The sequence below is a fragment of the Astyanax mexicanus genome, chromosome 21 (genome assembly GCF_023375975.1).
Source record: "Astyanax mexicanus isolate ESR-SI-001 chromosome 21, AstMex3_surface, whole genome shotgun sequence".
In the NCBI taxonomy this organism is placed as follows: Eukaryota; Metazoa; Chordata; class Actinopteri; order Characiformes; family Acestrorhamphidae; genus Astyanax; species Astyanax mexicanus.
In genome coordinates this window covers 33,137,234-33,164,417 of record NC_064428.1, presented here as the reverse complement: position 1 = coordinate 33,164,417, position 27,184 = coordinate 33,137,234, and the positions used below count along the sequence as shown (strand labels likewise).

The 27,184-nt window shown below is 37.3% G+C and overlaps 2 protein-coding genes across 3 annotated transcripts in view; both read left to right on the top strand.

Annotated features, from left to right (window-relative positions):
* The window catches only part of meis1a (Meis homeobox 1 a), a 49,422-nt gene extending 44,220 nt beyond the window's left edge, over positions 1 to 5,202 (top strand). The window contains exons 13-14 of one of the 2 annotated variants that reach the window (XR_007427943.1): positions 1,323 to 3,283; positions 4,524 to 5,202. The gene's annotated coding sequence lies outside the window, so the exon portion shown is untranslated. Of the gene's footprint in view, positions 1 to 1,322 lie in introns of both variants that reach the window. The other variant, XM_022674570.2, reaches the window with a different exon arrangement.
* Positions 5,203 to 13,799: 8,597 nt separating this feature from the next.
* On the top strand, positions 13,800 to 21,840 carry etaa1a (ETAA1 activator of ATR kinase a). The gene is made up of 6 exons (XM_049469461.1): positions 13,800 to 14,160; positions 15,431 to 15,565; positions 16,327 to 16,400; positions 16,494 to 16,603; positions 17,588 to 19,371; positions 21,297 to 21,840. Exons 1-6 carry the CDS (start codon positions 13,995 to 13,997, stop codon positions 21,422 to 21,424), a joined length of 2,397 nt encoding a protein of 798 aa, XP_049325418.1. The 5' UTR covers positions 13,800 to 13,994; the 3' UTR covers positions 21,425 to 21,840.
* The last annotated feature ends 5,344 nt before the right edge of the window (positions 21,841 to 27,184 follow it).

The window sequence follows — 27,184 nt, the reverse complement described above, 5'->3', positions numbered from 1 at the left end:
AAGAAGAATAAAACAATATAGAAAAGAAACAAATAGAAAGGATAAAAGGTTCGAGAGAGAGGAGAGAGAGAGGGGAGAAGAAAAGAAAGGAGAGAGAGCTTGTTAGTGTCTCAGCAGGGATCTCTCTCTCTCTCTCTTTCTTTCTTTCTCTCTTTCTTCCTTTATGTGATTGGTCAGTCTCTTGGTCAGGGCTGTTCAAACAATACATCTGTCATATCCCATAACTCCTGGTTGCTCTTACAGCTGACCTCATGACCTCTGACTCCTTCAATCTTCCTCTCTTACTCTGTATTTTCACTCTACTTTTCATGTATAATCATGATTTTATGCTGTAAAATTTAGTCATAAATTAGTGTATTTGCATAAGGGTTATTTACTGATGCTGTAAGTGGTTTTAATGATGTGGCTACTAGGGTAGACCCTGCCTACCTTTGTCAGACACCATTGCAAACAATGTTTTTTTGAGTCTAAAGCCAAATAAGACATAGAGTTGTGAGTCAAAGTAAAGAATACATTCTATTAAATTGAACTTAGAACTTTATGGCAGCTTTGGTCTTAAGTTTTTGAGCTGAAGCTGCTAAAGGAAGAATGAACAGTAAAGAAAACCAAAAAAGAAGGAAAGAAAGAAAGAAAATTAAAAAGAACAAAAGAGTAACAATGACTGATATGAAAGAACAACTGTAAAAATGGGGAAAGAAATAATAAGAAATAATAGGTAAGACATAATATCATTGGAAACAGATAATCCGTGATTTTCACTGATGCTGTCAGTGGTTTTAATGATATGGCTACTATGTAAATTCTACCAACCCATGTTAGATACCATTAGAACATTGTAAAACATGTATTACATAGTTAAATCAACTTACAGAGAGAAGTCTAAAGCCAAATCAGATATAGATATAGTTGAAGCTGCTAATGGACAAAAAGAACAAAAGAAAAACAATGATTGAAAGAAAGAATAATAGAAAGAATGGTGGAAAATAAATAATAATGAGAAAAATTAGATATAAGAGAAAATAAATACCATTGGAACCACTGATATTCATTGATGCTATGAGTGGTTTTAATGATATGGCTACTTTAATGATATGGTAGACCCTACCAACATTTTTCAGTTTTTAAGTTGAAGCTGCTAAAGGAAGAATAAACAGTACAGAAAATAAAAAAGAAAGAAAGGAGTGGTTTTAATGTTATGGCTGTTATTGATGTACAGCACATGACCAGCTGTATTCTTCAACCTGCACATTTTCAGAGCCCAATTAGTTCAAAAGAGTCATGAAACCATAAAATTGACCGATTCCTGTCTTGTTCATTTGCAGAATCGTAGAAGGCCTTTCGTCAACACTAGAAATCTCGGAAACTCCATCGAATAAATGACCTCTCTGTGGCTAATGGAGCGCCGTGGCCTCACCACTGCCCAAACACACAGCCTGCTGTTCTCCAGAACACCACCAGAGCCTTCAGGATCAACATGTGGACTGGGAGATCAAATGGTGCGTCCATATCTGGAGATACCACACATGAACCCTAAGGCCACCATGACTGACCAGGTGGTAGAAGGACCTCCAGCATTGAGCTGTGGAGTGACGGCATCATGAGAGCAATCAAATCCTCACAGCAGCGTCCAGAAATCTAGTGTAAAGCCATCCAAGAACAGCAGAGGAAGTGAAAAGGCTCAAAAACAAACTCACTATTAGTACCCTTGATTTCTGAAGGAACTTGTTGAACTTGGACTTTACTGGTTTCTTTATACTGGTTTATAGATTTAATGAGACAGTGCTGGAGTTCCTGTGGGGTCTGGAGACCAAAACTCTCCTCCAGAATCAGGTGACTCTCCTTCAGCTGCCTTAAAGAGTCCGAAACAATCTTCATTTCACCAGCAACACGAGGACTACCATATCTACTAAAATAGACTGAAGACTGCAATGCAAAGAACAAATAGCCTGTTCAGGCTCCGCCCACAAATGTGTTCTTTTATAGAAACTGTTGGTCAGCTTATGAATGTTGCATTTATTGCATTATTTGTAGTCTTATATTGATAAAAATTGATAAAAAGTTGTTTCACCTCTAGTCAAACGCAGCTTCTCTTAATTTTCAAGGCCGTACCGATGCTAATGCAAGATAACAGGGCTAAATAGTGTTAAAATATGAGGTTTAATTCAGGCTAAACCTACTTAATTCAGGTTTAATTCTGATTAAGAGAGGCTAACGCTAAGAGATAATGCTAATTCTAATTCAGGTAAACCAAAGCCAACAGGTGTACTGTAATTTCGGCTGTCCCTAAAGGCTAATTCTGACTAAGAGAGGCTAACGCTAGCTAATGCTAGGTTTAATTTAGGCTAAGAGGTTCAATTCAGAGATGACTAAGAGATGCTAATGCCGGGATAAATTTTTAGGCTACGCTAGTAATTAGGTTTAATTTAGGCTGTCTCTAGTCAACAGGTTGTTCTTATTATTCAGGCTAAGTCACACTCTGACTAAGACAGGTTAACCCAGGCTAACAGGTGTATTCAGGTGTAAATCCAGCTAATACAGGCTAACACTAGTAAGGAACAAGGGTGTAGCCATGTTTTCCTTCTAGTCTTCTAATTCAGCAATTGGAAAGCTAAGTTAAGTATACACATTTATTTACAGTAAGCTTAGATTTCCAGATTTTCCACTAAGGCTGGGTGCAGCAGCATTAGCATTAGAAGGTAACTGCTAACGGTTCGTCCCACATAGCTTGTTTTAACACGGTAAAACACGCAGAATATAATCCGATAATACACACTTCTGAATGGTGAAAGATCTAGCGCTTAGCACGGTTAGTGGTAATGCTAATACTGCTCCAGCAGTGATAGCCAGGGCTAGCAGCAGACTACAGGCCGATAATACTCACCTCTGAACAGCAAAAGAGCTAGCGCTTAGTGCAGATAGCGGCTAATGCTAGTAGCAACAGTTACTGTGAAAGGACACATTTTTGTGGACAGAGCATGATCATGTTATATAATCCCAGCTGGCCAAGACCCAATCCTGATAGATGTTGTTATTTGGTTGCAAAATTCGACATCAGGACAATGTCTAATGTCATTTAGGTCAATTTGACATAGAAAAAGATACATATATTTATACATATATTTGTGTAATACAGTGTTTAAAACCCAATATTTGATCATATTCATGTTAACATCTACACAATAAGAAATTCTATAGTTGTTAGATGTTGATATGTTGTTGGTTTTGATATGTCATGGGTTTGACACCAGGCTACAACTGAAATTCAACATCTGTAAAATGTTGGGTTTTGAAGTAAATCCAATATTTATTTAAAGCCAAAATTCAACATCTATCTAATGTTGGAGCTTTATGTCCACTCAGTGTTGTATTTTTATGCATATGTCACACTGATTTACAACCAACATTCAGTATTGGTGCAGCGTTTTGTAACGTCTGTCTAATGTTGGAGCTTGATGTCAACCCAACGTTGGTTTTTGACAGGAATGTGTTTTTGATTTCCAAACTAAATTCAACATTTCTACAACATTTGGGTTTGACAGTAATCTACAATTAAAATGCAACATTTGTTGGATGTTGGAGCTTGATGTCAACCCAATGTTGTTTTTTTTGATGGATGCCACTTTGATTTCAAACTAAAATTCAACATCTGCAAAATGTTGGGTTTTGTTGTCAATCCAACATTTATTAACAGCTAAAATTCAATGTCTGTTGAATGTCAACCCAATGTTGTTTTTTGACCGATATTTGACTTTGATTTCCAGTTAACATTTAACATCTGTCTGATGTTTTGACGTAAACCCAAAATGTGTTTATAGATAAAATTCAACATTTGTATAACATTTGGGTTTGACAGCAAGCTATAACTTAAATGCAACATTTTTTGGATGTTGGAACTTGAAGTCAACTCAATGTTTTTTTTTGTTTTTTTTTTACGAATGTCACTTTGATTTCATACTAAAATTTAACATCTGGTGAATGTTGGAGCTTTATGTCAACCCATCTTTGTTTTTTGATGGATGTCACTTTAATTTTAAACTAAAATTCAACATCTGTAAAATGTTAGGTTTTGTTATCAATCAATAACATTTATTTACAGCTGAAATTCAATGTATTTTGAATGTCAACCCAATGTTGTGTTTTGACCGATATGTGACTTTCCAGTTAAAATTTAACATCTTATCTGATGTTTTGACGTCAACCCAAATTTGTTTATATCTAAAATTCAACTTTTGTTTAACAACCAGTTGTTGTTTTGGCTTTAAGAGTCAACTTTCCTGTACAACTAAAATTTAACCTCTGTACAACATTTGGGTTTGACAGCAAGCTATAACTTAAATGCAACATTTTTTGGATGTTGTAACTTGAAGTCAACTCAATGTTTTTTTTTTTTGACGGATGTCACTTTGATTTCAAGCTAAAATTCAACATCTGGTGAATGTTGGAGCTTTATGTCAACCCATTGATGTTTTGTGACAGATGTCAATTTGATTTCAAACTAAAATTTAACATCTGTAAAATGTCAGGTGTTGACGTCAATCCAACATTTATTTAGTGACTTTCCAGTTAATTTCCAGTTAAAATGTAACATCTTATCTGATGTTTTGACTTTAACCCAAAGTTTGTTCAGTTAAAACATTCAACATTTGTTTAACAACCCATTGTTGTTTTGGCTTTTAGAGTCTTTTAGAACTTTCCTAAATACAACTAAATTTCAACATCTCTCAGATGTTGGAGTCCAACGTCTTTCTGACGTCAAACTGACATCAGGCTGTGGGCTGCTGGGAAGAGTGTTATAATGGTACAGTTTGGGTTTAGAGGAAATGTAGGCACTGACTATATGCTTTCAATTTACACACGAATTCTTTAATCATTTTCTAGTGTTTCAGAAAACAAGAGCAAAAAAACATAAAAACAAATGTTTACCTTTATAAAGAAGTAGTATTTACTGATGAGTTTAACGTTACTGTTTGAGTGAATGTTTGAGTTTCTTACGGTTCTTATGAAACAGTAACGGTGCTCAGAAACACACGAAACACGACGACGTTTGTAAATGTTCTGGTTTTTGATTTGATTGATATACCGTGTTCTGTATTTTCTGCATTTACGTGTGTTTCTGTGTGTGTATGTTTGGTATGTGTGTGTGAGTGTCTGAAGTGTGTGTGTGTGTGTGTGTGTGTTGTTTTCATAAAAGTTTTTACCTCAGCAGCTGCTTCAGGACCTGGTTCTTTTTTACAGTCTTTATGGTTCAGAGTCAGAAGAGTCTCCATATTGGAGTTAATCCAGGGCGCCCCCTGGAGGTCACTTCAGTTCATATTCATAAAGTTTTAAGAGTTCAGAAATCAATATTTGGTGGAATAACCCTGTTTTTTAATCAGTTTTCATCATATACATCTCAGCATCATGTTCTCCTCCACCAGTCTTACACACTGCTTTTGGATAACTTTATGCTAATCACTCCTGGTGCAAGAATTCAAGCAGTTGAGTTTGGTTTGATGGTTTGTGATCATCCATCTTCCTCTTGATTATATTCCAGAGGTTTTCAATTTGGTAAAATCAAAGAAACTTGTCATTTTTAAGTGCTCTCTTATTTTTTTCCACAGCTGTAAGATAACTAGGATAGAAAACAGAACATTAGAAACAGAAATGAACGGATGGAAAAAAAGATAAAAAAGACAAAGAAATTACAACCTCCAAGTCAGACAACATTTTAAATAATTGGGACAATGAGGAAAAAGCATATAAAATGTGTTTTTCTACAATTCCGTACATTCCTTTTACTTTTATTTGATTGCAGACAGTATGAAACCAATATTTATTCATGCACATTTCATGTTTGCATCACATTCTAAATTTTAGGCCTAGAAATGCATATAATGCCTATTAACTAATAAGTATGTACTGAATAACTATTTAGTTATTGCACAAATTGCTATGTACTAAATACTTAGTAGGTACTGAATAATTAGTACTTATTAAGTAATAAATAGGTACTGAATTACTAGTTATAAAACAAATTGCTAGGTATTAAATACTTGATATGTACTTAATAATTAGTGCTTATTAAGTAATAAGTATGTACTGAATAACTATTTAGTTATTGAACAAATTGCTATGTACTAAATACGTAGTAGGTACTAAATAATAAGTACTTATTAAGCAATAAGTAGATACTAAATAACTGCTTATTGAATAAATTGGTAGGCACTAAATACTTACTAAGTACTTAATAATTAGTAATTATTAAGTAATAAATAGGTACTGAATTACTAGTTATTAAACAAATTTCTAGGTACTAAATACTTGATATTTACCCTATAATTAGTGCTTATTAAGTAATAAATAGGTACTGAATAACTATTTATTAAATAAATTGGTAGGTACTAAATACTTGGTAGGTACTGAACAAATAGTACAGATTAAGTAGTAAGTAGATACAAAAATAATATTTATTTATTGAACAAATTGGTTAGTACTAAATACTTGATAAATACTAAATAATTAGTACTTATTAAGTAATAAGTAGGTACTGAATAACTATTTATTAAATAAATTGGTAGGTACTGAATAAATAGTACCTATTAGGTAGTAAGTAGATAGTAAAAATTATTTATTTATTGAACAAATTGGTTAGTACTAAATACTTGATAAATACTAAATAATTAGTACTTATTTAGTAATATATAGATACTAAGTAAATAGAACTTATTGAAATTGGTGGTTACTAAATAATTAGTAGGTACTGAATAATTAGTACTTATGTAAATGAATAGTATGTAGATTCTAAGTGTTTAAAAACTAATGAAAAATTGGTAGATTCTAAATAATGAGTTTATACTGACTAATAAGTAAGTAATTCATAATTAATATTTAATGATTTTTTAATAAATGAATAGACTGAATAAACTGTATGTACTGAGTAACTACTTAAAAATGCTTATAAGTGATTGAGTACTGAATAATCAGGTGGTAAAGGTCGTGAATGGGGTTGGGGGGGTTGAAGGGGTTAATAATAATTGCAGCAGATCAGGTTAGATGTGATTAAGCTGTGTGTAGTGGAGCGTTTGTGATGTATAACATGTTCATGATGTAAACTAAGGGCAGTACACCATATAGGAAACTGTGGGTTCGGATATCCTCCTGGATCAGTTACAGTGTGTGTACCGGCCGGTGTGTGTGTGTGTGTGTGTGTGTGTGTGTGTGTGTATAAAGTGTGTACTGTATATAGATTAGCCCCAGTAGACGCCTGTATAAGGGCAGGAAGCTGCCCTCATTTAAACGACTCATTAACATCATTTCAGCGAGAATCAGGAACATGTCAGGACCATCGCTTACGATCAACCATTCAGGAGACCCTCATTCACTCAGAGACTGAACCCGGCCCCTATGGGAGCCCACTGATCTGACATAATGAGAGAAATCAGATTTAAATGGGCTTTATTTCCTCTCACTCAATAAGGGCTGTGTGCTTTCTATTACAAGATAAAAGAGGCAAAAAATAAATAAAATACAAGGATCATATATATTTCTCCCTGAGGTGCATTAGTACGCAGAGGAACCAACACTTTGTCCAGACTCACTACATCACTACACACCTCTAAACTTTATGTAGCTTCAGAGAACAGTAGAGCATAAAGAGACTCATGGAATGGAGAGTTTATATGGCTAAGCAGCTCAAATCCATCCAAACCTCACATCACCAAACACAGCAACGCAGGACAGTGCAGGATATTTTTGGCAATATAGTGCATATTACCTGAATTTAAGCTGCTTAACAGGTAAGTAATGTTAAAAATTACCTGACCTGCAAAAATATGTCTAGCAAGACCAATCCAATCAACTAGCAAGACCAATCTGATAAAAAAATTGACTCGCAAGACCAATCTAATCAACTAGCAAGACCAATCTGATCGACAAATATGATTAGCAAGATCAATCTAATCAATTAGCAAGACCAGTCCAATCAAGTAGCAAGATCAATCTGATAAAAAATGACTAGCAAGACCAATCTAATCAACAAACATGACTAGCAAGACCAATCTAATCAACTAGCAAGCCAATCCAATCAATTAGCAACCCCAATCTGATCATCAAACATGACTAGCAAGACCACTCCAATCAACTAGCAAGACCACTCCAATTAACAAACATGACTAACAAGACCACTCCAATCAACTAGCAAGACCACTCCAATTAACAAACATGACTAACAAGACCAATCCAATCAACGAGCAAGACCAATCTGATAAAAAAGGACTAACAAGACCAATCTAATAAACAAACATGACTAGCAAGACCAATTCAATCAACTAGCAAGACCAATCTGATAAAAAAAAATGACTAGCAAGACCAATCTGATCAACAAACATGACTAGCAAGACCAATTCAATCAACTAGCAAGACCAATCTGATAAAAAAAATGACTAGCAAGACCAATCTGATCAACAAACATGACTAGCAAGACCAATTTAATCAAAAAACATGACTAGCAAGACCAGAGTGTAAAGAGCTTCATGGAATGGGATTTCCATGGCCGAGCAGCTGCATCCAAGCCTTACATCACCAAGTGCACTGCAGGTCAGCACAGGATACTTTCAGCTATATGGTGCACTACTGTATATTTCCTGAATTTAAGATGCTTTCACCTGGAGATATCACTTTCTGCTACGAGAGACGGTTAGCTACCACTTTCCTGATGACATCATCAGGAGCTGAGCTAACTGAACGGTGGCCATTCAGTAAATCACTGACCTCAATAACCCGCTGGTTCAGAGAGGGGCCATCCATCACGTCAAATACTAGAGCTGTGTGTGTGTGTGTGTGTGTGTGTATCTTAGCGGGGCACACCCGGCGTAGACAGACACATAAAGAACCGTTAACCGCTGAGCTAGCCTAGCCATGGTAGCGAAGAGCGAGACAAGTTTACCGTGGCCATTAAACTGCTGAGGAGATTTACTGGCCGTGGATCAATGCTAACTCATGAATCTGGCCTTGTTCACAATGAGCTAACACCACGGCGAGGAACAGCGGGAGCGGCGCTGATATACTACTACACTGAGACTGGCCTTCCCTCTCAATGCGGAGAAGCTAACAGCCTGGGCTCTGTTTCTCCAGCCTATAATATGTGTCCAAATGTTTATGGACACCCCTTTTAACGAATTCATTCTGTTACTTTAAGTTGCACCCATTGCTAAGACAGTTTGAATAAATCTGAATAAATAAAGGGGGTTATAACCCCCAGTATTGAGCGGTGGAGGGACTGTGAACGTTTTAACAATGTTTAGCCTTGTTTTACAAAAGGTTCCAGGAAGGTTAGCCTGTAACGTTACAAGTTAATCGACAAACATGACTACCAAAACCAAGCTAGTCCACCACATGACTAGCCAAACCAAGTTTATCCACCAGCATGACTACCAAAACCAATCTAATCCACCAGCATGACTACCAAAACCAATCTAATCCACCAGCATGACTACTAAAACCAATCTAATCCACCAGCATGACTAGCCAAACCAAACTAATTGACAAATATGAGTAGCAAAACCAAGTAAATCGACATATGTGACCAGCAAAACCAAGCTAATCCACCAGTATGACTACCAAAACCAATCTTATCGAACAGGATGACTAGAAAACCAATCTAATTGACAAAAATGACTACCAAAACCAAGTAAATTGACAAATATGACCAGCAAAACCAAGCTAATCCACCTGGATGACTAGAAAACCAAGCTTATCAAAAAACATGACTTGCAAAACTAAGCTAATCCACCTGGATGACTAACAAAACCAAGCTTATCAAAAAACATGACTTGCAAAACTAAGCTAATCCACCTGGATGACTAACAATACCAAGCTAATCAACCAGAATGACTAGCAAAACCAAGCTAATCAACAAATATGATGAGCAAAACCAAGCTAATCCACCTGGATGACTAGCAAAACCAAGCTAATCCACCTGGATGACTAGCAAAACCAAGCTAATCAACAAATATGACTAGCAAAACAAATTTAATCGACAAACATAACTAGCAAAGCCAATCTAATAGACAAACATGATTAGCAAAACCAAGTTAATCAACAAGGATAACTGACAAGGCCAAATTAATCGACAAACATAACTAGCAAAACTAAGCTAATCCACCAGAATGACTAGTAAAACCGAGTTTATCAACAAACATGACTAGAAAAAACAATTTAATTAGAATATAGTGAATACAAATCATAATATTGGTGCTTTCCTGAACTTTATTTTAAAATCAATCAATTTTCCTGAATACAAATATAACATTTCAAAATCCAAAACTTTTATTTTGTCATTGGTTTTCTACATGCAGAATTTGGGGTTGGGGTTTGTATCATTTACACTTGTGGCCTGTTGCAAGATATTCTGTCAAACTGTAGCCTGAAGCTAGTTAGCATTTTGAACAGTACAAACAAATGGACCCCTGCTACATGCTAAGCTAATATTGCTTCCCTAAATCTAAATATCTTGTTTGAACTCCTACAATCTTCATACACAAAACATTACAAACACAACACCATACGTCTGTGAGAGTGAATCCAGCTCTGTAGAATTTACAGGACTATAATGTGAAGCCACAAGTACACGGGCCTGTGGTGGAGTTAGCTTACACACATGACAGCACCCACTTATCTTATGATGTATGAGCTGGCATTAGTGAGGCACCGGGGATATTGGAGAACACAGAAAGATGAAAGTGCTGGAATGTGAAGATTAATGGCCTTTAATTAATAATTATTAAGCATAACATTGTCTTAGTAATACAATGAATATCATACTAAAGTAAAATAATATAGAAATAGTATTTGCACATATGATTTCATACCTGTCAAGTTTTAGATTTAAAAATAAGGGACATTTTCCTCTGTCCACTCCCACCAGCCCACCAGCCCAACGAAGGTTCAGTATCCCTTACATTTTAAGACAGGTTTAAAAAAATCTAAAATAACCACATGTGAAACACTTACAGACTACAATTAGATTATCAGAATCTGAAATGTTGTGGACATTCCTACATATGTCATTCTTTTAATACAGCCAAATTAAAACCCCTTTTCTAGATATTTAAAAAAAGGTTAAGATTTCATGTCTTTTTTGGCATAATGCACTCTTTTATATGATATATATTTTTTTTATTTAATGGATTTAAAATTGAACAAAAGGTGCACAAATACTGCAAAATGACAGTTGGTGACCTAAAAAATAGTATCATGAGCTTTTACTAAAAGGACAAGGACCAGATCTATTCCATCAGTAAAAATTAGTCCTAATGGGCCTACTAAATTAATAATTTTTAATTAATACTTCTTTCTTTTGATCACCCCTGATCAGTTCAGTTCATTTCGGTCCTCTACACATTTCTAGTTAAACTGAGTCACAAACTTTATTTTTTTTATTTTAAGAGGTTTAATCTGTGTGTTTTATTTTGGAGACGAGTATTTTTAAGCAGCTATCAGAAAAATCTCATCATAGTTTCCATTAACCTACCGTTACCTTTCTTACAGAAAAATCGCTGTATATCCAGATAGGTTTTAACATCAGCTGCTCCGACGAGCTGCCTGAACTCACAGCGGCTTACCTACACTGACCCTCCTTTGCAAGCTGATTGGCTGTTTCTCCTGAAAGGCGGGACTTTCTCCTTGAACCGGCTCCACGATTGGTAAAGAGACACAGAGCGGTCAGTGCCCTGTCTCCTGAATAATATATGTTTTTTTATTTTAATATAATACGGGACATTTACCATACCTGTCAAGTCTCCCGTTTTGGCCGGGAAACTACCGTATTTTACTCCTCTTTCCTGCCGGCCTCCCGTATTAGTATTTTCCCGTAAATTTCCCGTATTCTATTAAGATAAAAAAATATATATTATTGAGGAGACAGGGCATTGACCGCTCTGTGTCTCTTAACCAATCGTGGAGCCGATTCAAGGAGAAAGTCCCGCCTTTCAGGAGAAACAGCCAATCAGCTTGCAAAGGAGAGTCCCCCCCCCCCCCAACCCCCCCCCCCCCGTCGCTGTGAGTTCAGGCAGCTAGTCGGAGCAGCTGATGTTAAAACAGATCTGGATATTCAGCGATTTTTCTAAAAGAAAGGTAACGGTAGGCTAATCATGTAAACTGTGATGATATTTTTCTGATAGCTGCTTAAAAATACTCGTCTCCAAAATAAAACACACAGATTAAACCTTTTAAAATAAAAAAATACAGCTTGTGACTCAGTTTAAGCAGAAATGTGGAAAGGACCGAAATTAACTGAACTAATCAGGGGTGGAGTGATCAAAATGAAGAAGTATTAATTAAAATTTATTGTGTAGGCCCCTTAGGACTAATTTTTACTGATGAAACATATCTGGTCCATGTCCTTTTAGTAAAAGCTCATGATACTATTTTAGGTCACCAACAGTAATTTTGCAGAATTTGTGCACCCTTTGTTCAATTTTAAATCCATTAAATAAATAAAAAATATATCATATAAAAGAGTGCATTTATTACAAAAAAGACATGAAATCTTAATTTTTTAAAAAATATATAGAAAAGGGTTTTTAATTTGGCTGTATTAAAAGAATGACATATGTAGGAATGTCCAAAACATTTCAGATTCTGATAATCTAATTGTAGTGTGTAAGTGGTTCACTTGTGGTTATTTTAGATTTTTTGTAAACCTGTCTTAAAATGTAAGGGATACTGAACCTTCGTTGGGCTGGTGGGACGGCTTTAAGCGTACAGAGGAAAATATCCCTTATTTTTAAATCTAAAACTTGACAGGTATGCATTTACGGGAAAATAATAATACGGGAGGACGGCGGGAAAAAGGAGTAAAATACGGTAGTTTCCCGGCCAAAACGGGAGACTTGACAGGTATGTGATTTTAACTGCACACAAACAATGAACATTGTTGTTTTATTTTCTATAAACTACAGACAACATTTCTCCCAAATTCTCCCAATAATAATATTCTCATTTAGAGCATTTATTTGCAAAAAAATGATAAATGGCTGAAATAAAAAAAAAGATGCAGAGCTTTCAGACCTCAAATAATGCAAAGAAAACAAGTTCATATTCATAACGTTTTAAGAGTTCCGAAATCAATATTTGGTGGAATAACCCTGTTTATTATAACTGGTTTCATGCATCCTGGCATGTTCCCCTCCACCAGTCTTACACACTGCTTTTGGATAACTTTATGCCACTCCTGGTGCAAAACTTCAAGCAGTTCAGCTTGGTTTGATGGTTTTCAATGTGGTAGAAACTTATCATTTTTAAGTCTTTGGGTCTATTATTTTTTGTATATATTTTATACATGGCCACAACTAAACAAGGCGTGGGAATGAGATCCTAAGGCATGACCACGACTTATTTAGGAATAATAAAGCTTGCTTTTCTGTAAATTAATGCCCAACCCAACAATAATCTTTTGTTAGAAAATAGAGAGTGAATTGGTTTCTTTTTATTTTCATCTTGGAATGAATTATGGTGATATTTTGGAGTCTCTTGCAGTGAGACATGGTGTAATTCTAGGTAAAAGACACTTAATTCTCAGACCAAAATATCTAGTACCCATGCTTAAATTATCTTGTTCCCTCACCTTAATAATTTGTGGCCACGTCCATATGTTTTCTTCATAGTGTGGATGAGTTTAGTATTAATCTACATTGCAGAACATTTTAAAATAACAATAAGAAAAAAAACACTGAATTAATGGTGTGTACAAACTTTGAATCGAACTTCGAATTCCTCTCTGCGCATTTCGAGCGCAGAGTGTGTGTCCTCTAACGCAGACACGCGTTGGTTGATGGGAACGGGGCGCTGCTTGGCGGTTAGATTGAATTCGTAAACAGAACGGCAGCGCTGTGAATTTAGAGCTGAAAATACCCGATAAACCGCAAAAACCCGCAAATTAACCGCGTAGAAAATGAGTAGCGGGCTGTAGCACTTTTTGTAGGTATGCGGGGCGGCTGTGGGGATCGGTAAACAGGATGAACGGCAGAAAGAAAGCGGGGGATGTGAGTTTGAGTCCCGAGCATAGAGATTTCAGCAGAGCCGCCCAGAGCAAACCTAAAATAAACAGACTGAGGAGAAGCCCGAGACCCAGCCAGCCTCAGCCGCGCTCCCAGGAGCTCCTAAACACTGTACCTGTACCAGGTAAACCTGAGGATTATAATACATTAACCGCCCCTGGATCAGTTAGATCTGGATGATGCTGGAACATTACATAACTAGCTAGTGTTAACCTGTATCGGGTGCATCCCAAAAAACTACAATATCATAAATCAGATGTATTACATACAGAGTGATCTATTTAAGTGAAAATTAGAATATTATTTAAGACCATTGGTGGTTTTAGCAGTGTGGGCAGTGTGCCAAGTCCTGCTGGAAAATGAAATCCGCATCTCCATTAAAGTTGTCAGCACAGGGAAGCATAAAGTGCTGTAAGATTTTGTGGGAAAACTAAACTGCACTGACTTTAGACTTGATAATAAAACACAGTGGATCAACACCAGCAGATGACATGTCTCTCCAAACCATCACTGATCATCAGTAAATTTTACATTTCATTTGTAAATCAAGGGAGCAGAGTCTGGAGGAAGAGTGGAGAGACACACAGTCCAAACTGCTTGAGGTCTAGTATGAAGTTTCCACCAATCAGTGATGGTTTGGAGAGACATGTCATCTGCTGGTGTTGATCCACTGTGTTTTATTATCAAGTCTAAAGTGAGTGCAGTTTTGTTTTCCCACAAAATCTTACAGCACTTCATGCTTCTTCCCTCTGCTGCTGACAACTTTTATGGAGATGTGGATTTCATTTTCCAGCAGGACTTGGCACACTGCCCACACTGCCAAAAGTACCAATTGGTCTTATATAATATTCTAATTTTCTGAGACACTGACTTTTGGGTTTTCATTGGCTGTAAGCCATAATCATCATCAACCAAAGAAATAGACGCTTAAAATAGATCACTCTTTAACTTTTCAATGATATTATTTTTTTGGAGGTGCACTAGTGTATATATATATATATATATATATATATATATATATATATATAGTTCTAAATATATACTGTATACACTTACTATACACACATACAAAAACATATATAAATATAGGTTTGGGTGTGTAGTTATATCTACAAATATGCTCAGAAACGCATTTTGTATGTCACATACAAAAATGTATCGTGATTTATTTTATTTTTATTTTTTCTCTCCCCAGTTCACTTCACTATATAATTGGTACACACAAACTATCCTAATTTCTTGATGAATAGACCAATACAAATTCTCCTAATTGCCAGGAATAAACGCTTTTTACAAATGAGAGATCCTGGTTTGGAGGAAATCCCTTTCTGTAGCAGTGTTGTATTAATTCTGTGTATAAATAAATGCCTCTGTTTGTGTTTGTTTCTTATCAGATTTTAAAACCCCCACCCGTCTGCCGAAGGGCCGATTCAGGAGCGTGAAAACTGAGGAGTCTCCAAACAATGATGCAGAATTTCAGCATGACATCATCTGGGATCCGAACTCTCCAGCCACGCCCAGTAGAAACGGTTTGTGGAGTTCATTATAAAATATATATATTTTTTTATATTAGAGTAGGGCTGCAACTAATGATTATTTTAATAGTCGACTAATCTGATGATTATTTTTTCGATTAGTTGATTATTTCTGCCATGTTCTCCATCTCTAAAAACAATAAAAACAGCTGAACATGAAATTTAAATGTCTGAAATGTTGTTTAAATGTGGAAATGACTGATATTTAGTAAGTAAGTAAGTAATCTGTTGTGTTTGGGCACTTTTGAAGACACAACCTGTGTGAATGAGCCATTTACCCATCTCCCATTGCGCTTCTGTCCACAGAACGTTGTGTAATGCGGTACTGTTACAAATTAATGATTAGTCGATAATAAAATTTGTAGTCGACGAATTCAAATAATCGACATTGTGGATTATATCGACTAATTGTTGCAGCGCTAAAATAGTGGCCAAATTGTTTAAGATCACACTTTTAGTAGTTTATTTCTTGTTTTGTTTTTGTTCTTTGTTTTTTCTTATTACTTGTATATTCTTTTAATTATAATGTCTTGTAACCTACTTTTAAAATTGGTCTGTTCTATGCCTTAGTCCTTATAGTTCTTAGCCCATATAACTTTCTTTTAAATTTGTTTTGCATTAAGGCCTAAATCTGTCTATAAAGCACTTTGAATTGTCTCTGTGAATAAAAGGTGCTATACAAATAAACTTGCCTTGCCTTAATTGGTGCTGATGGTCATGTCATGACATGTTATCTTTTTTTTTCTTCTCTTCAGGACGTGGGAGGAGGAAAGCTGCAAATATTAAATTGGCGGACATTTCAGAAATCGTCAACCGGATAGCCCCCAAGGTAGTTAGCAAAACTTCTGTCAAATACAATAATAATAATATATTTATTTGTTTTTATTGTATGAATTTTATATTGTTAATCTGTGTATTTTAGAGCAGGAGACCTGAAGAGGCTGAAGCGTCTTTGCTGCAGTGGATTGGAGACAGCGCCATTCCTTGTACGCCAGAAATTCGAGAACCCAAACCCAAGCCCAAATCAACCAGGTTAGTTTCTTATAGCAGCATTAAGTGGTGCATATTTGCCTATTTGACACATCCATTTTTATATTGATGGGGTAGAGAGTAGCTGATCTATTGTGCAGAAACAGATGAGCTACAAAACTTATGTAATTTCTCTTTCTCACTACATTGTCAAGTAGGGGTAAATACAAAGTATGGCTGCATTAAATAATGGGCATTTAAATGTAAGACTGGCAGAGTTAAAATTATGTTTATATTAGTGGTGTAAATCATTTAATATTTATTTTTATTAATCAGAATAATATTTTGTGATTTATTCATAAGTTCATTTATAATTATTGATTCATTTTCATTTTATTTTGGTATTTCCCTGTACGTTGGAGAGGGAGACAGTAATAATAGGGTGTTGTGGTTTAGGCCGGGCAAATTAGGGCGAGTCTTTTATTTATTTATTTATTTATTTTTTGTACTGTTCTACTATCTCAGGGTAGTTTTAATGCTTTTTAACAAAGCAAATATTGTAATGTTCTGAGTTACTGAGTTTAACTGAGAGCTTTAATGGAGGAAATAGGCACTAGTTTAGCTCCATATTCCACACTTAGCAACCTGGAAAGAAAAAAACGAGTCATTAGTTAATAGTTAAGAATGAATACTCCAAGCTCAGTAAACATTGATGGCTCTAATATTAATATTGTATGATATTATAATGATACATGATACAGATGTAATCATTGGTATGTCATGGAAGATGAGAATATTGCAATTTTCCTCTTGAATCAAGCAGCCAAAAAATAAATAAAATAATTAATTTGATGTTTCACAAGATATTGCACATTTGAATACATTTTAATTACATTGCTGAAATGATAAGCTGAAAACTATTGTCTCCCTTTTTTCACTATTCTATGTTAAATCACACAGAAATCCCTCTATAATTCTCTTGTTCGCTGCATCATCTGTCAGAAGCCTCCAAATGTGTCTCAAATTGTGCATTTTGTGCCCAAACAGGCCGAACGTGGTGGACGACCTGCTGAAGCTGGCGCAGCAGTTCGACTTTAACATGATCCGGCAGGACGAGGCCAAACAGCAGAGCTCTGAGCAAGCGATGGACGAGGACCAGGATCTGTTTTACGATGAGGGACACCCACCAAGTCCACCACAGAACGAACCTGAGGCTGAGAGAGCGTTGCAGGGGGCAGAGCAGGAGGAGATACCAGGTGAAGAAGGTGAAGAAGATCCTATGGATGATGATGATGCTCTTGTGCGGGCTATGGATGATGACCTGGACTTGCTGTTCGATGGCTCTACACAGAAGATCAGTGGACGTTTGAGTCAGGGTTTGAGCGGTTGGACGCAGGACGTGGCTAAAAGCACTCAAAGTGCGGCTGTGAATGGAAACGGCAGGGTTGGGATGGGTGATGCCATTGTTGGAGGTCCTACTAATGCAACATTTTCCAGCAGTAACAGCAGGCGACACTCTGGGCTTTCTACTGCTGGAGTTGCTGATGCTCCCAAGCCAGATATTTCGAGTTTGGGCAATGCCAATGATTTTCAGGACGATGACTGGAGCAACGATGATCTTCTCGAAGATTCTTTGGTGTTCGAGATGACCCAAAATCCACAACTTTTCTCCGCACCTCAACACAGCTCCACGCAAAAACTGGGGTGGACGACAAACAAGACTGAAGTCGTCGTTTCCACCAATCGCGCCAAGGACACTGGTAGTACCAACAGTGAAACACTGGTTTCCCATCAGAAACCAATCTCTGAAGTTACAAATGGTGCATCGCAAGGACCAAACCAGAAGATCAAAGGCAGACAGACCTTTCAGATGGACTCGAATCCAGTTGGTCACCATTGGGACCATCAAGCTCAAGGAACTTTGCCTAGTAACAGGAACGTACCTTCAAAGAACAATCAACAAAGGCAGCAGCAGCAGCAAGTTCTTGGCTCCAGTAAAGCTCCATCATTGGTTCCACTTCTAAACAATGTGAATTCAGATCAGTGGCCCAAACCACAAGTACCTGACAAAGTGCAGAAACCATCAGTAAGTTCATCAATGGTTTCAAACACTAGCTTGAGGACTTATAGCTACACCAAGGTGACTGAGGTCACTTCTAAAGTCGTTGAGCCGAATCAAAACCAACCAACCGCAGATGATCATGGCTTGAGCGACATCGCCGTCGAAGACCTGGATTCCATATTTGCGTCAGACGACATCTGGGACGATGGCGCGGACGATGACGACCTGTTTTGCGAGGCGTGCGAAGACGTGGACGAATTCACATCCACATCCAAACCAGTTCCAACAGATCCAACATCTGTTGCAAAGCCACCAGCGACAAAGAACAGTAGCATTCAGAGTAGGACATTTGGTTTTGGTTCGTCCTTGGACAAGGTTCAAAACACTACTGCTAATATGTCGCCGAAGCTGGATAACGTGTTTGTACAGCCAGGTCCACTTAATAAGTGGGTTAACAGCAGTAGCAATAGCATTAGCATTAGCAACAGCAGTAGAAATGCTGCTATTTTTAGCACACAAGCCCCACTTCCTACGCAGAACAGCCAGAACTCATCTGGTTCTTCCAGTAAAGGACAGTATAAGTTCACCCACATTAAAAGCAGCACTTCAGGATCTGGGAGAGGCGTCAGTAATGGTGGACCACAGCAGCAGGCTGAAGCGAGAGCTCCTCCAGCTTCTTCCAATCAGCTGGCAGAAAGGATTACAGATAACCACCGGTTTAAGAAGCCGAACAGCACCTTCAGCAGCAGTACACCGGCTGTCCCTAAAGGTAATTCATTGTAAAAAATGTATGGTAAAAATTCGCTTGGTCTATACAAAATTAATTTAAGCTTCTCAAAGATTTTCTGGCACTTAGACTGGCTGCACTCATTTGTCCCAGGATATGAAGTAGTTTGGTGTGTGTTCACTGTGTACATCTACCTCACTCTGCTTTAGACTACCTTACTCTGCCTCATTTTGACTTACTGTACCTCGCTTTGCCTTGATCTACCGTCCTCTGTCTCGATCTTAATTCCTCTGCCTCGATCTTCATTCCTCTGCCTTGCTCTAACTCACTCTGCCTCCCTTTGTCTCACTCTACCTCCCTTTGCTTTGCTCTACCTCACTCTACCTCGCTTTGTCACTCTACCTCCTTCTTAACCTTGCCTAAATATGCCTTCCTCTACCTCACTCTACATCTTTTTGCCTCGCTCTGTCTTTCTGTACCTCCCTCTGTCTCACTTTACCCCTCTTGGCCTCGCTCTGTCTCACTCTACCTCCCTTTTCCTTGCTCTACCTCACTTTGCCTAAATATTCCTTCCTCTACCTCCCTTTTCCTTGCTCTACCTCACTTTGCCTAAATATTCCTTCCTCTACCTCCCTTTTCCTTGCTCTACCTAAATATGCCTCCCTCTACCTCCTTTTGCTTCGCTCTGTCTCATTCTACCTCCCTTTGCCTTACTGTATATCACTCTCCCTCACTCTCTCACTCTACCTCCTTCTATCTTGCTGTCACTCTACCTCATTTGGTTATTTACACTATTGCAGTTATTTTCTAACTGCACTCAACCTTTTTTTTTTTTTGCCTCACTTTCCTCACTGTCACTCTTTCACATTTTGCCATAATCTACATCACTTTGTCTTGCTCTGCCTCGCTCTGCCTCCAGTCTTGCCATGTCAAGTGAGGGTGATGCAGTTTGATAATGCTGTTATTTACACTATTGCTCTTATTTTCTATGTGTTTAATGTAAAAACTTAAAACTTCGCATTAACAATTCAAATATGATTTATCTTAAAGACCTAGTCCATCCTGAAATCACTAATAGTGCTGAATGCTATCAAATCCTCACAGCAATGTTGTTCTTTGGACAGTAGAAAGTAGAGACTTCAACAAAAGCAGGATAAACTCTTTTTAATACCTTTGATTTCAGAGGAAAAAATGGACGAGCGGGAGTCTCAGTACTTTTGTCCACATATTGTATTTATGTACAGGTTCTTCTTCTTCTTCAAAAAAAAAATAATATCATTGGAAAGTTGCTTTATTTAAGTAATTCAGTTAAAATGGGAAACTCGTATATTATATAGATGTATTATACACACAACAGATGACATGTCTCTCCAAATCATCACTGATTGGAAACTTGGAAAGTGGAAACTTCACACTAGACCTCAAGCAGTTTGGATTGTGTCTCTCCACTCTTCCTCCAGACTCTGCTCCCTTGTTTATTAAAAAATGAAATGTAAAATTTACTGATGATCAGTGATGTTTTGGAGAGTCATGTCTGTCATCTGCTGGTGTTGATCCACTGTGTTTTATTATCAAGTCTAAAGTCAGTGCAGTTTTGATTTCCCACTAAATCTTACAGCACTTCATGTTTCCTTCTGCTGCTGACAACTTTTATAGAGATGTGGATTTCATTTTCCAGCAGGACTTGGCACACTGCCCACACTGCCAAAAGTACCAATTGGTTTTATATAATATTCTAATTTTCTGAGATACTGATTTTTGGGTTTTCATTGGCTGTAAGCCATAATAATCATCAACAATAAAATAAATAAAAGCTCATAATAGATCACACATCTATATAATATTATCATTTATATTCACATTTTGAACTGAATTACTGAAATAAATAACTTTCTTCAGTGAAATTCAAATTTTTTGAGTTAACAAATATGAATGAAGGCCTGTAACTTGTTTCATGTATTTTATAGGTCCAGATGTCAGCATGTCTGTGGTGAGTAAGTGCAGTGATGCTGAGATCGAGAGGAAGAGGCAGCAGGCCATGGAGAGGCGGCGGCTTCGCATCACGGCCAGTCAGAACCTCCGAGCTCCCGTATGACATCACATCACATCACCTGGGAAACGCACAACAAACTGGTGATTTACGGCTCGTGAAGCGTGGAGCTGACCTGAAGCTTGAGTTCTGCTGAATACAGAGATTAAAAGGTTACATCTGGACCTGAGCAGCTGCTTATCACCAACATCTGACAAGTCTTCACCTGAATCCTCAGCCTCACACTGAGGAGAATCAAGCAATATCTGAACATCTGTCCGTGCTGGAGCCTCGCTCTGTAGTTCTGCGTTATGGTTTCTTTTTTTTAATGTTTATGTGAAATTCTCTGAATTTTGCTTGTTTTTTTCTGTTTTTATTTAATTTTGTTAAATAATTGTCGTCCAGAATTCAGTTTTTGTTCGTCTACATGTATTTTCTTGTCTGTAAATATGCTGAAATAATAAATCAATGTTTTCATTGCACTCATAAAGGCAATTCGCAAATGTTATATATTTAGGTTTAAAATTCTGCAGTTTTAATCCTGTCTTTAATTTTTTAAATAATAAAATATTTCCTGTTTTTTTTTTTTTTTTTTCTTTTCTTTATAAGAGCTACGTTCTAATAGCTTTTTGTGAAATAGTTAATCCTCTTTTAAAAGCTTGGGTTGGTAAAATTAGGGTTGTTTCTTTTTAAATCAGCTGTATTAAAAAGAGTTCAAACCTTTTGGAGTAACTGTCTCTAACTGTCTCTACTATCTAGAGAAGCCTTTCTACTAGAATTCAGAGCATTGCTGTGAGGATTTGATTGCATTCAGCAACAAGACTACCTGGCCACAGGTGTATAATAATAAAAGCAGCAGCTCGGCATGCTGGGATTGCTCAGTGAACTCCAGCACTGTGGTACCGTGATAGCACCTGTGCAACAAGTCCAGTCCTGAAGTTTCCTCACTAATCACAACTAAATATTCCACAGCCAACTGTCAGTGATATTATAACACAGTAGAAGTAGACCTGTCACAATAATTACAATATTTATTTAAAGTTAAATAAATAACACATTTAATGACCATTTAATTCATGTCGAAATCCATACACATACTTTTTTTTGCAACTTTATTTAGTAGTGAGTAGTGAAATTTCACGCTTGGACTTGTTGCACAGGTGCTGCATCCTATCACAGTTCTGGAGTTCACCTGTAGAATCACATGGAAGTGTTTAGAAGAACCTGAGATCATTTATTTGAATGGATTTGCTACAGTATTCCTTTAAAATCAGTAGTACTTGGACAGACATCAAGTCTGCTGCTCTAGACAGCGTGAGGTGGATCCGGGTGAAGGTGTACTGCGGTCGGTGTGTGTGTGTGTGTGTTCTCAGCAATGCGCTAACACCTGTGTGACGTCGCAGACTGCGGCACACCTGAAAGCTGAGTCCTGTTATCAGGCCGCCAGCATGTAACCGTAGCCAGTGCACAACACTGGAGAAAAAATAAGATACAAAACCCCCCCACCAGACTCCTCCTCACCAGACTCCCTCTGCCTGCATGGCCTGGCCGCTGTGTTCGGTGGCGTACGGCCCTGTGGGTGATGTTTGTTCGGGGTGATGCTGAACTGAAGTGTGGTGTTATTTGGTGTTATTAATGTTTAATGTGCTACAAGTACAAGTGGAGTTGATGGTGGCTTTATCTGAGGTGATACTGAGGTCAGACTCGCAGGGATGTTCCATGTTTTATCATTTCATTCATTAATATACATCAATTCCTGCATTTCAGACCATGTAATACATTCAAACCAGTTGGGATGGTAAAGTAGCATTTATCAATTTATAATTTTTCCATTTCTTTTAATCTTAAAGAGGCACTAAACCCCCTGATTTTGGCTGACCCCACCCTCAGCTCCAAGTTCAAATAGGTGACAAAAGGGCGCCAAGTGGTCCAGTGGTCTAAAGCTGCCACTATGTGCGGGAGGTCGCATCAAGCTGCCGGCGCTCAGAGGGAGCAAAATTGTCCCTGCTCCCTCCGGGTAGGTAGATGGCGCTCTCTCTCTCCCCACACCACTCCTAGGGTGATGTTCACAGCACAGGGCATCTGTGAGCTGATGTATAGGAACCGAGTCGCTTCATCAGCAGCAGTTAGAAAAGAAGCGGTGGCTGGCTTCACATGTATCGGAGGAAGCATGTGTTAGTCTTCACCCTCCTGGTGTGTTGGTGCATCACTAGTGATAGGGGGAGTCCTAATGAGTGGGTTGAGTAATTGGCGTGTAAATTGGGGAGAAAATGAGAAAAATTAGAAAAAAAAATAGGTGACAAAAAAAGGGAGGTGTACTTTGGACCTTAGTCACAGTTATTTGCCTTACAACCACAAATTTAAATGTATTTTACTGAGATTTTATGTGACAGACCAACAGAAAGTAGCACATAATTTTGAAACAAAAATGTTTTTTTCAAGTTTTAATCAAAAGTTAGATCAAATAAAAACTCTACTAAGTATTGATACAGGGGGCTGAATACTCAATACTTTTGCACATCACAATTTTCACATTTTTATTGGATTAAAACTGGGAAAACTGTGCAGCATCTTCATTCCACTTCTCAATTGTGTTGTGCTATTTTGTGTACATGTGCTACTTTTTGTAAGAAATAAAAGGAAGATCAAAGTATATATAATCTTGTACGTGCACGCGAAGGGGATTGGGATTCTGACAGAGAGCGAGAATTCAGCACAACACCTGGCAAAGCAACTCGCCGAACTCTCAACATAACTAACATTCTACAAACCGATAAATATATAAATGTAAAAGTATAGCTGACGATAACAGAAGTAAAGTTCTTTAGTCCAATCACTAAAACCAAATAAAGTATATATATATATATATATATATATATATATATACACACACACTTGTGATGGAGCTTCTGATCATGGTGAACATAAGGCTTATGTTGTATACACTAATGTTTTCAGGGGTATTAATCCCTATGTGGATGGGATTAGTTTCTCTCAGGAGTTTCTGGGGTAATTTTCTCTTTTATTGGGATCCTCTGTAATTTTATTCTCGTCAGGAACAACCATGTACGTGTTTTTTGCAGACATCCTCTGAGATAAAAAATTACAGGCTGATTATTATCTACTATATTATCTACTGTTTTTCGCTAATTTTAGTCCCGTCCGGATCCACATCTCTGAGTTTCGTCTCCTCACGTTTAATAAAATAGCTATTTGTCCACTGCTGCGCACCGTAATTACACTTTGGGTGCGCGATTCCATGGAGATCCATGTTAAAAACACAACAGGGAGTGGAAATGGAGGAGCTACTGAACTCCGCAATGTCACGTGACCGAGAAATTATAAAAACTCAGAGTTTTTTTTTTTTTTTTAAACAATTGCAGTCCGGATACAAGAGTTTTATAACCGAGTAGAAGTGATATATATTTTTCACAGACGTCCCCTGAGGAACGAATCCTGTACGGATAGAGTTTTGATTAGTGAATATAGTAACTCTGTATTGTAGAGCTTGTTGGTGATAAAGGTGTAGAGTAAAGCAATCTCTTGTTTATGTGGTTTAATCAGCTGGCTGAATATAAAGAGTCCTTCACAACTTTTAGAACAATCTTTTTTGGCATAACGACGAGAATTGCAGTCCGTCTTAATTTCAGCCTAAGCACTATAAAAGGCCAATTTTATGTCAAAAAGGTTAAAATCAGTAAAAATGGACATTTGAAGGTGTTTGAATGACAGTGATGATATTCAGTATCGGGTTCTGAAGCGTTTCTGCACGCTCTCCTCTCAACACTCCAGTTTCCCAGCATAAGCAGAAACCTGAGGCCGGTCTGAGCGGATCTGAGCAGAATCTGAAAGAGGCTGAAAATAGCCGTGTTGTGTCCTGAGTCTCCGCTTCCCCGCCGATGATAAAACGCTGTTATCAGAGGAATAAAGTCACCTGAGAAAAGGCCTGAACTCAGAGTGAACCCTCTCCGAGATCCTCTCACTTTCATCAATGATCTCCGCAGATACCGACACTGAATCCCCACACAGAGAGAACCATGACGGCCTGCTGGAGGACGTGAGTGGACGCGGGTGGAGAGGCAGCGGAGTGTGAGGCCTGGTTTTTACCTCACTGTGGGGACCAGACGTCTCTACTGTCCAGAGAAAAAAATAGAAAATATATTTAAATATGTATATATACAGCTCTGGAAAAAAATAAATAACCACTTAATGATAATTTTCCTTGATTTGACCAAATTGAAAACCTCTGGAATATAATCAAGAGGAAGATGGATGATCACAAGCCATCAAACCAAACTGAACTGCTTGAATTTTTGCACCAGGAGTGAGTAGCATAAAGTTATCCAAAAGCAGTGTGTAAGACTGGTGGAGGAGAACATGATGCCAAGATGCATGAAAACTGATTAAAAACCAGGGTTATTCCACCAAATATTGATTCCTGAACTCTTAAAACTTTATGAATATAAACTTGAATATGAATATGCACTACATGACACATGACAATATTTTTATTTGGGATTTCTGAGAAATGTTGTCTGTAGTCTATGAATTAAAACAACTATATAATGATTAAAATCCTTCAGATATATAATTTTTTTGCATTGTTGTGTGACTCTAAATCCCGTCTATGCTTTAAAAATGTTTTTTCATAATAAACCCATAATATTTGAGTTAAAATACACATTTTAGTTGTGTCCCTGAGTTTCACTCAGTCCTCTTACCGTAACACATTAACCCATCTGAAATGTCTGGAACATTCTACAACAGGAAAACACATCTACAACAGGAAGTGACATCAGCTGGATCTTCTGAAGATCAAAATTAAGTCCCCGCATTAGTTTTTCTGTGTGTTTGATCTTATTGTAATGATCAATCTCAGCACTCTGTCCGGTTACCTAAGTTCATTCTTACATCTTATTTGTTTATTTTTAAAATACAAATTTTGGGAAAATCACTATAATGTGCTCAGTGTCCTCATGCAATAGCCACCATTTTACTCTTAACATACAAGAGTGAGTGCCAGTAACAGGAGTAAGTGCCAGTAACAGGAGTAAGTGCCAGTAACAGGAGTGAGTGCCAGTAACAGGAGTGAGTGCCAGTAACAGGAGTGAGTGCCAGTAACAGGAGTAAGTGCCATTAACAGGATTGAGTGGCAGTAACAGGAGTGAGTGCCAGTAACAGGAGTGAGTGCCAGTAACAGGAGTAAGTGCCATTAACAGGATTGAGTACCAGTAACAGGAATGAGTGCCAGTAACAGGACTGAGTGCAAGTAACAGGAGTGAGTGCAAGTGAGTGCAGTAACAGAAGTGAGTACCATTAACAGGAGTGAGTGCCAGCAACCGGAGTGAGTACCATTAACAGGAGTGAGTGCCAGTAACCGGAGTGAGGGCCAGTAACATGAATGAGTATTGTCTGCTGGTTTATTGATTTATTAATGTGAATATTAGTTAGTGTAAACCTCTTTTTTCAATTATGTTTGGTTCATCATTTATCCGTTTGTTTAATAAATTGTATGATAGTAAATTTGATCAATTTCAGAATTGGGTCTTAACGAAAAGATAAAAATAGCTTTGCATATTTGAGAAAAATATATGTTTTAGTCATAAATCTTATTAATTTCAATGATTTCTTTAAAATAAAGACTTTCTTGAGAGAAAATACTCTTCTATACTTCTATACTTTTTAAATTTCACGAGTTTTGTTAGTTTGGTAAAACCTCAATCTTAAAATTAAGCTTAAAAACCTTCTAAACAATTAAGGAATGCTGCCTGAGATTAACCAGTACATGTTTTAAATAGTTAAACATGTGTTTTTAGATTCCTTTTG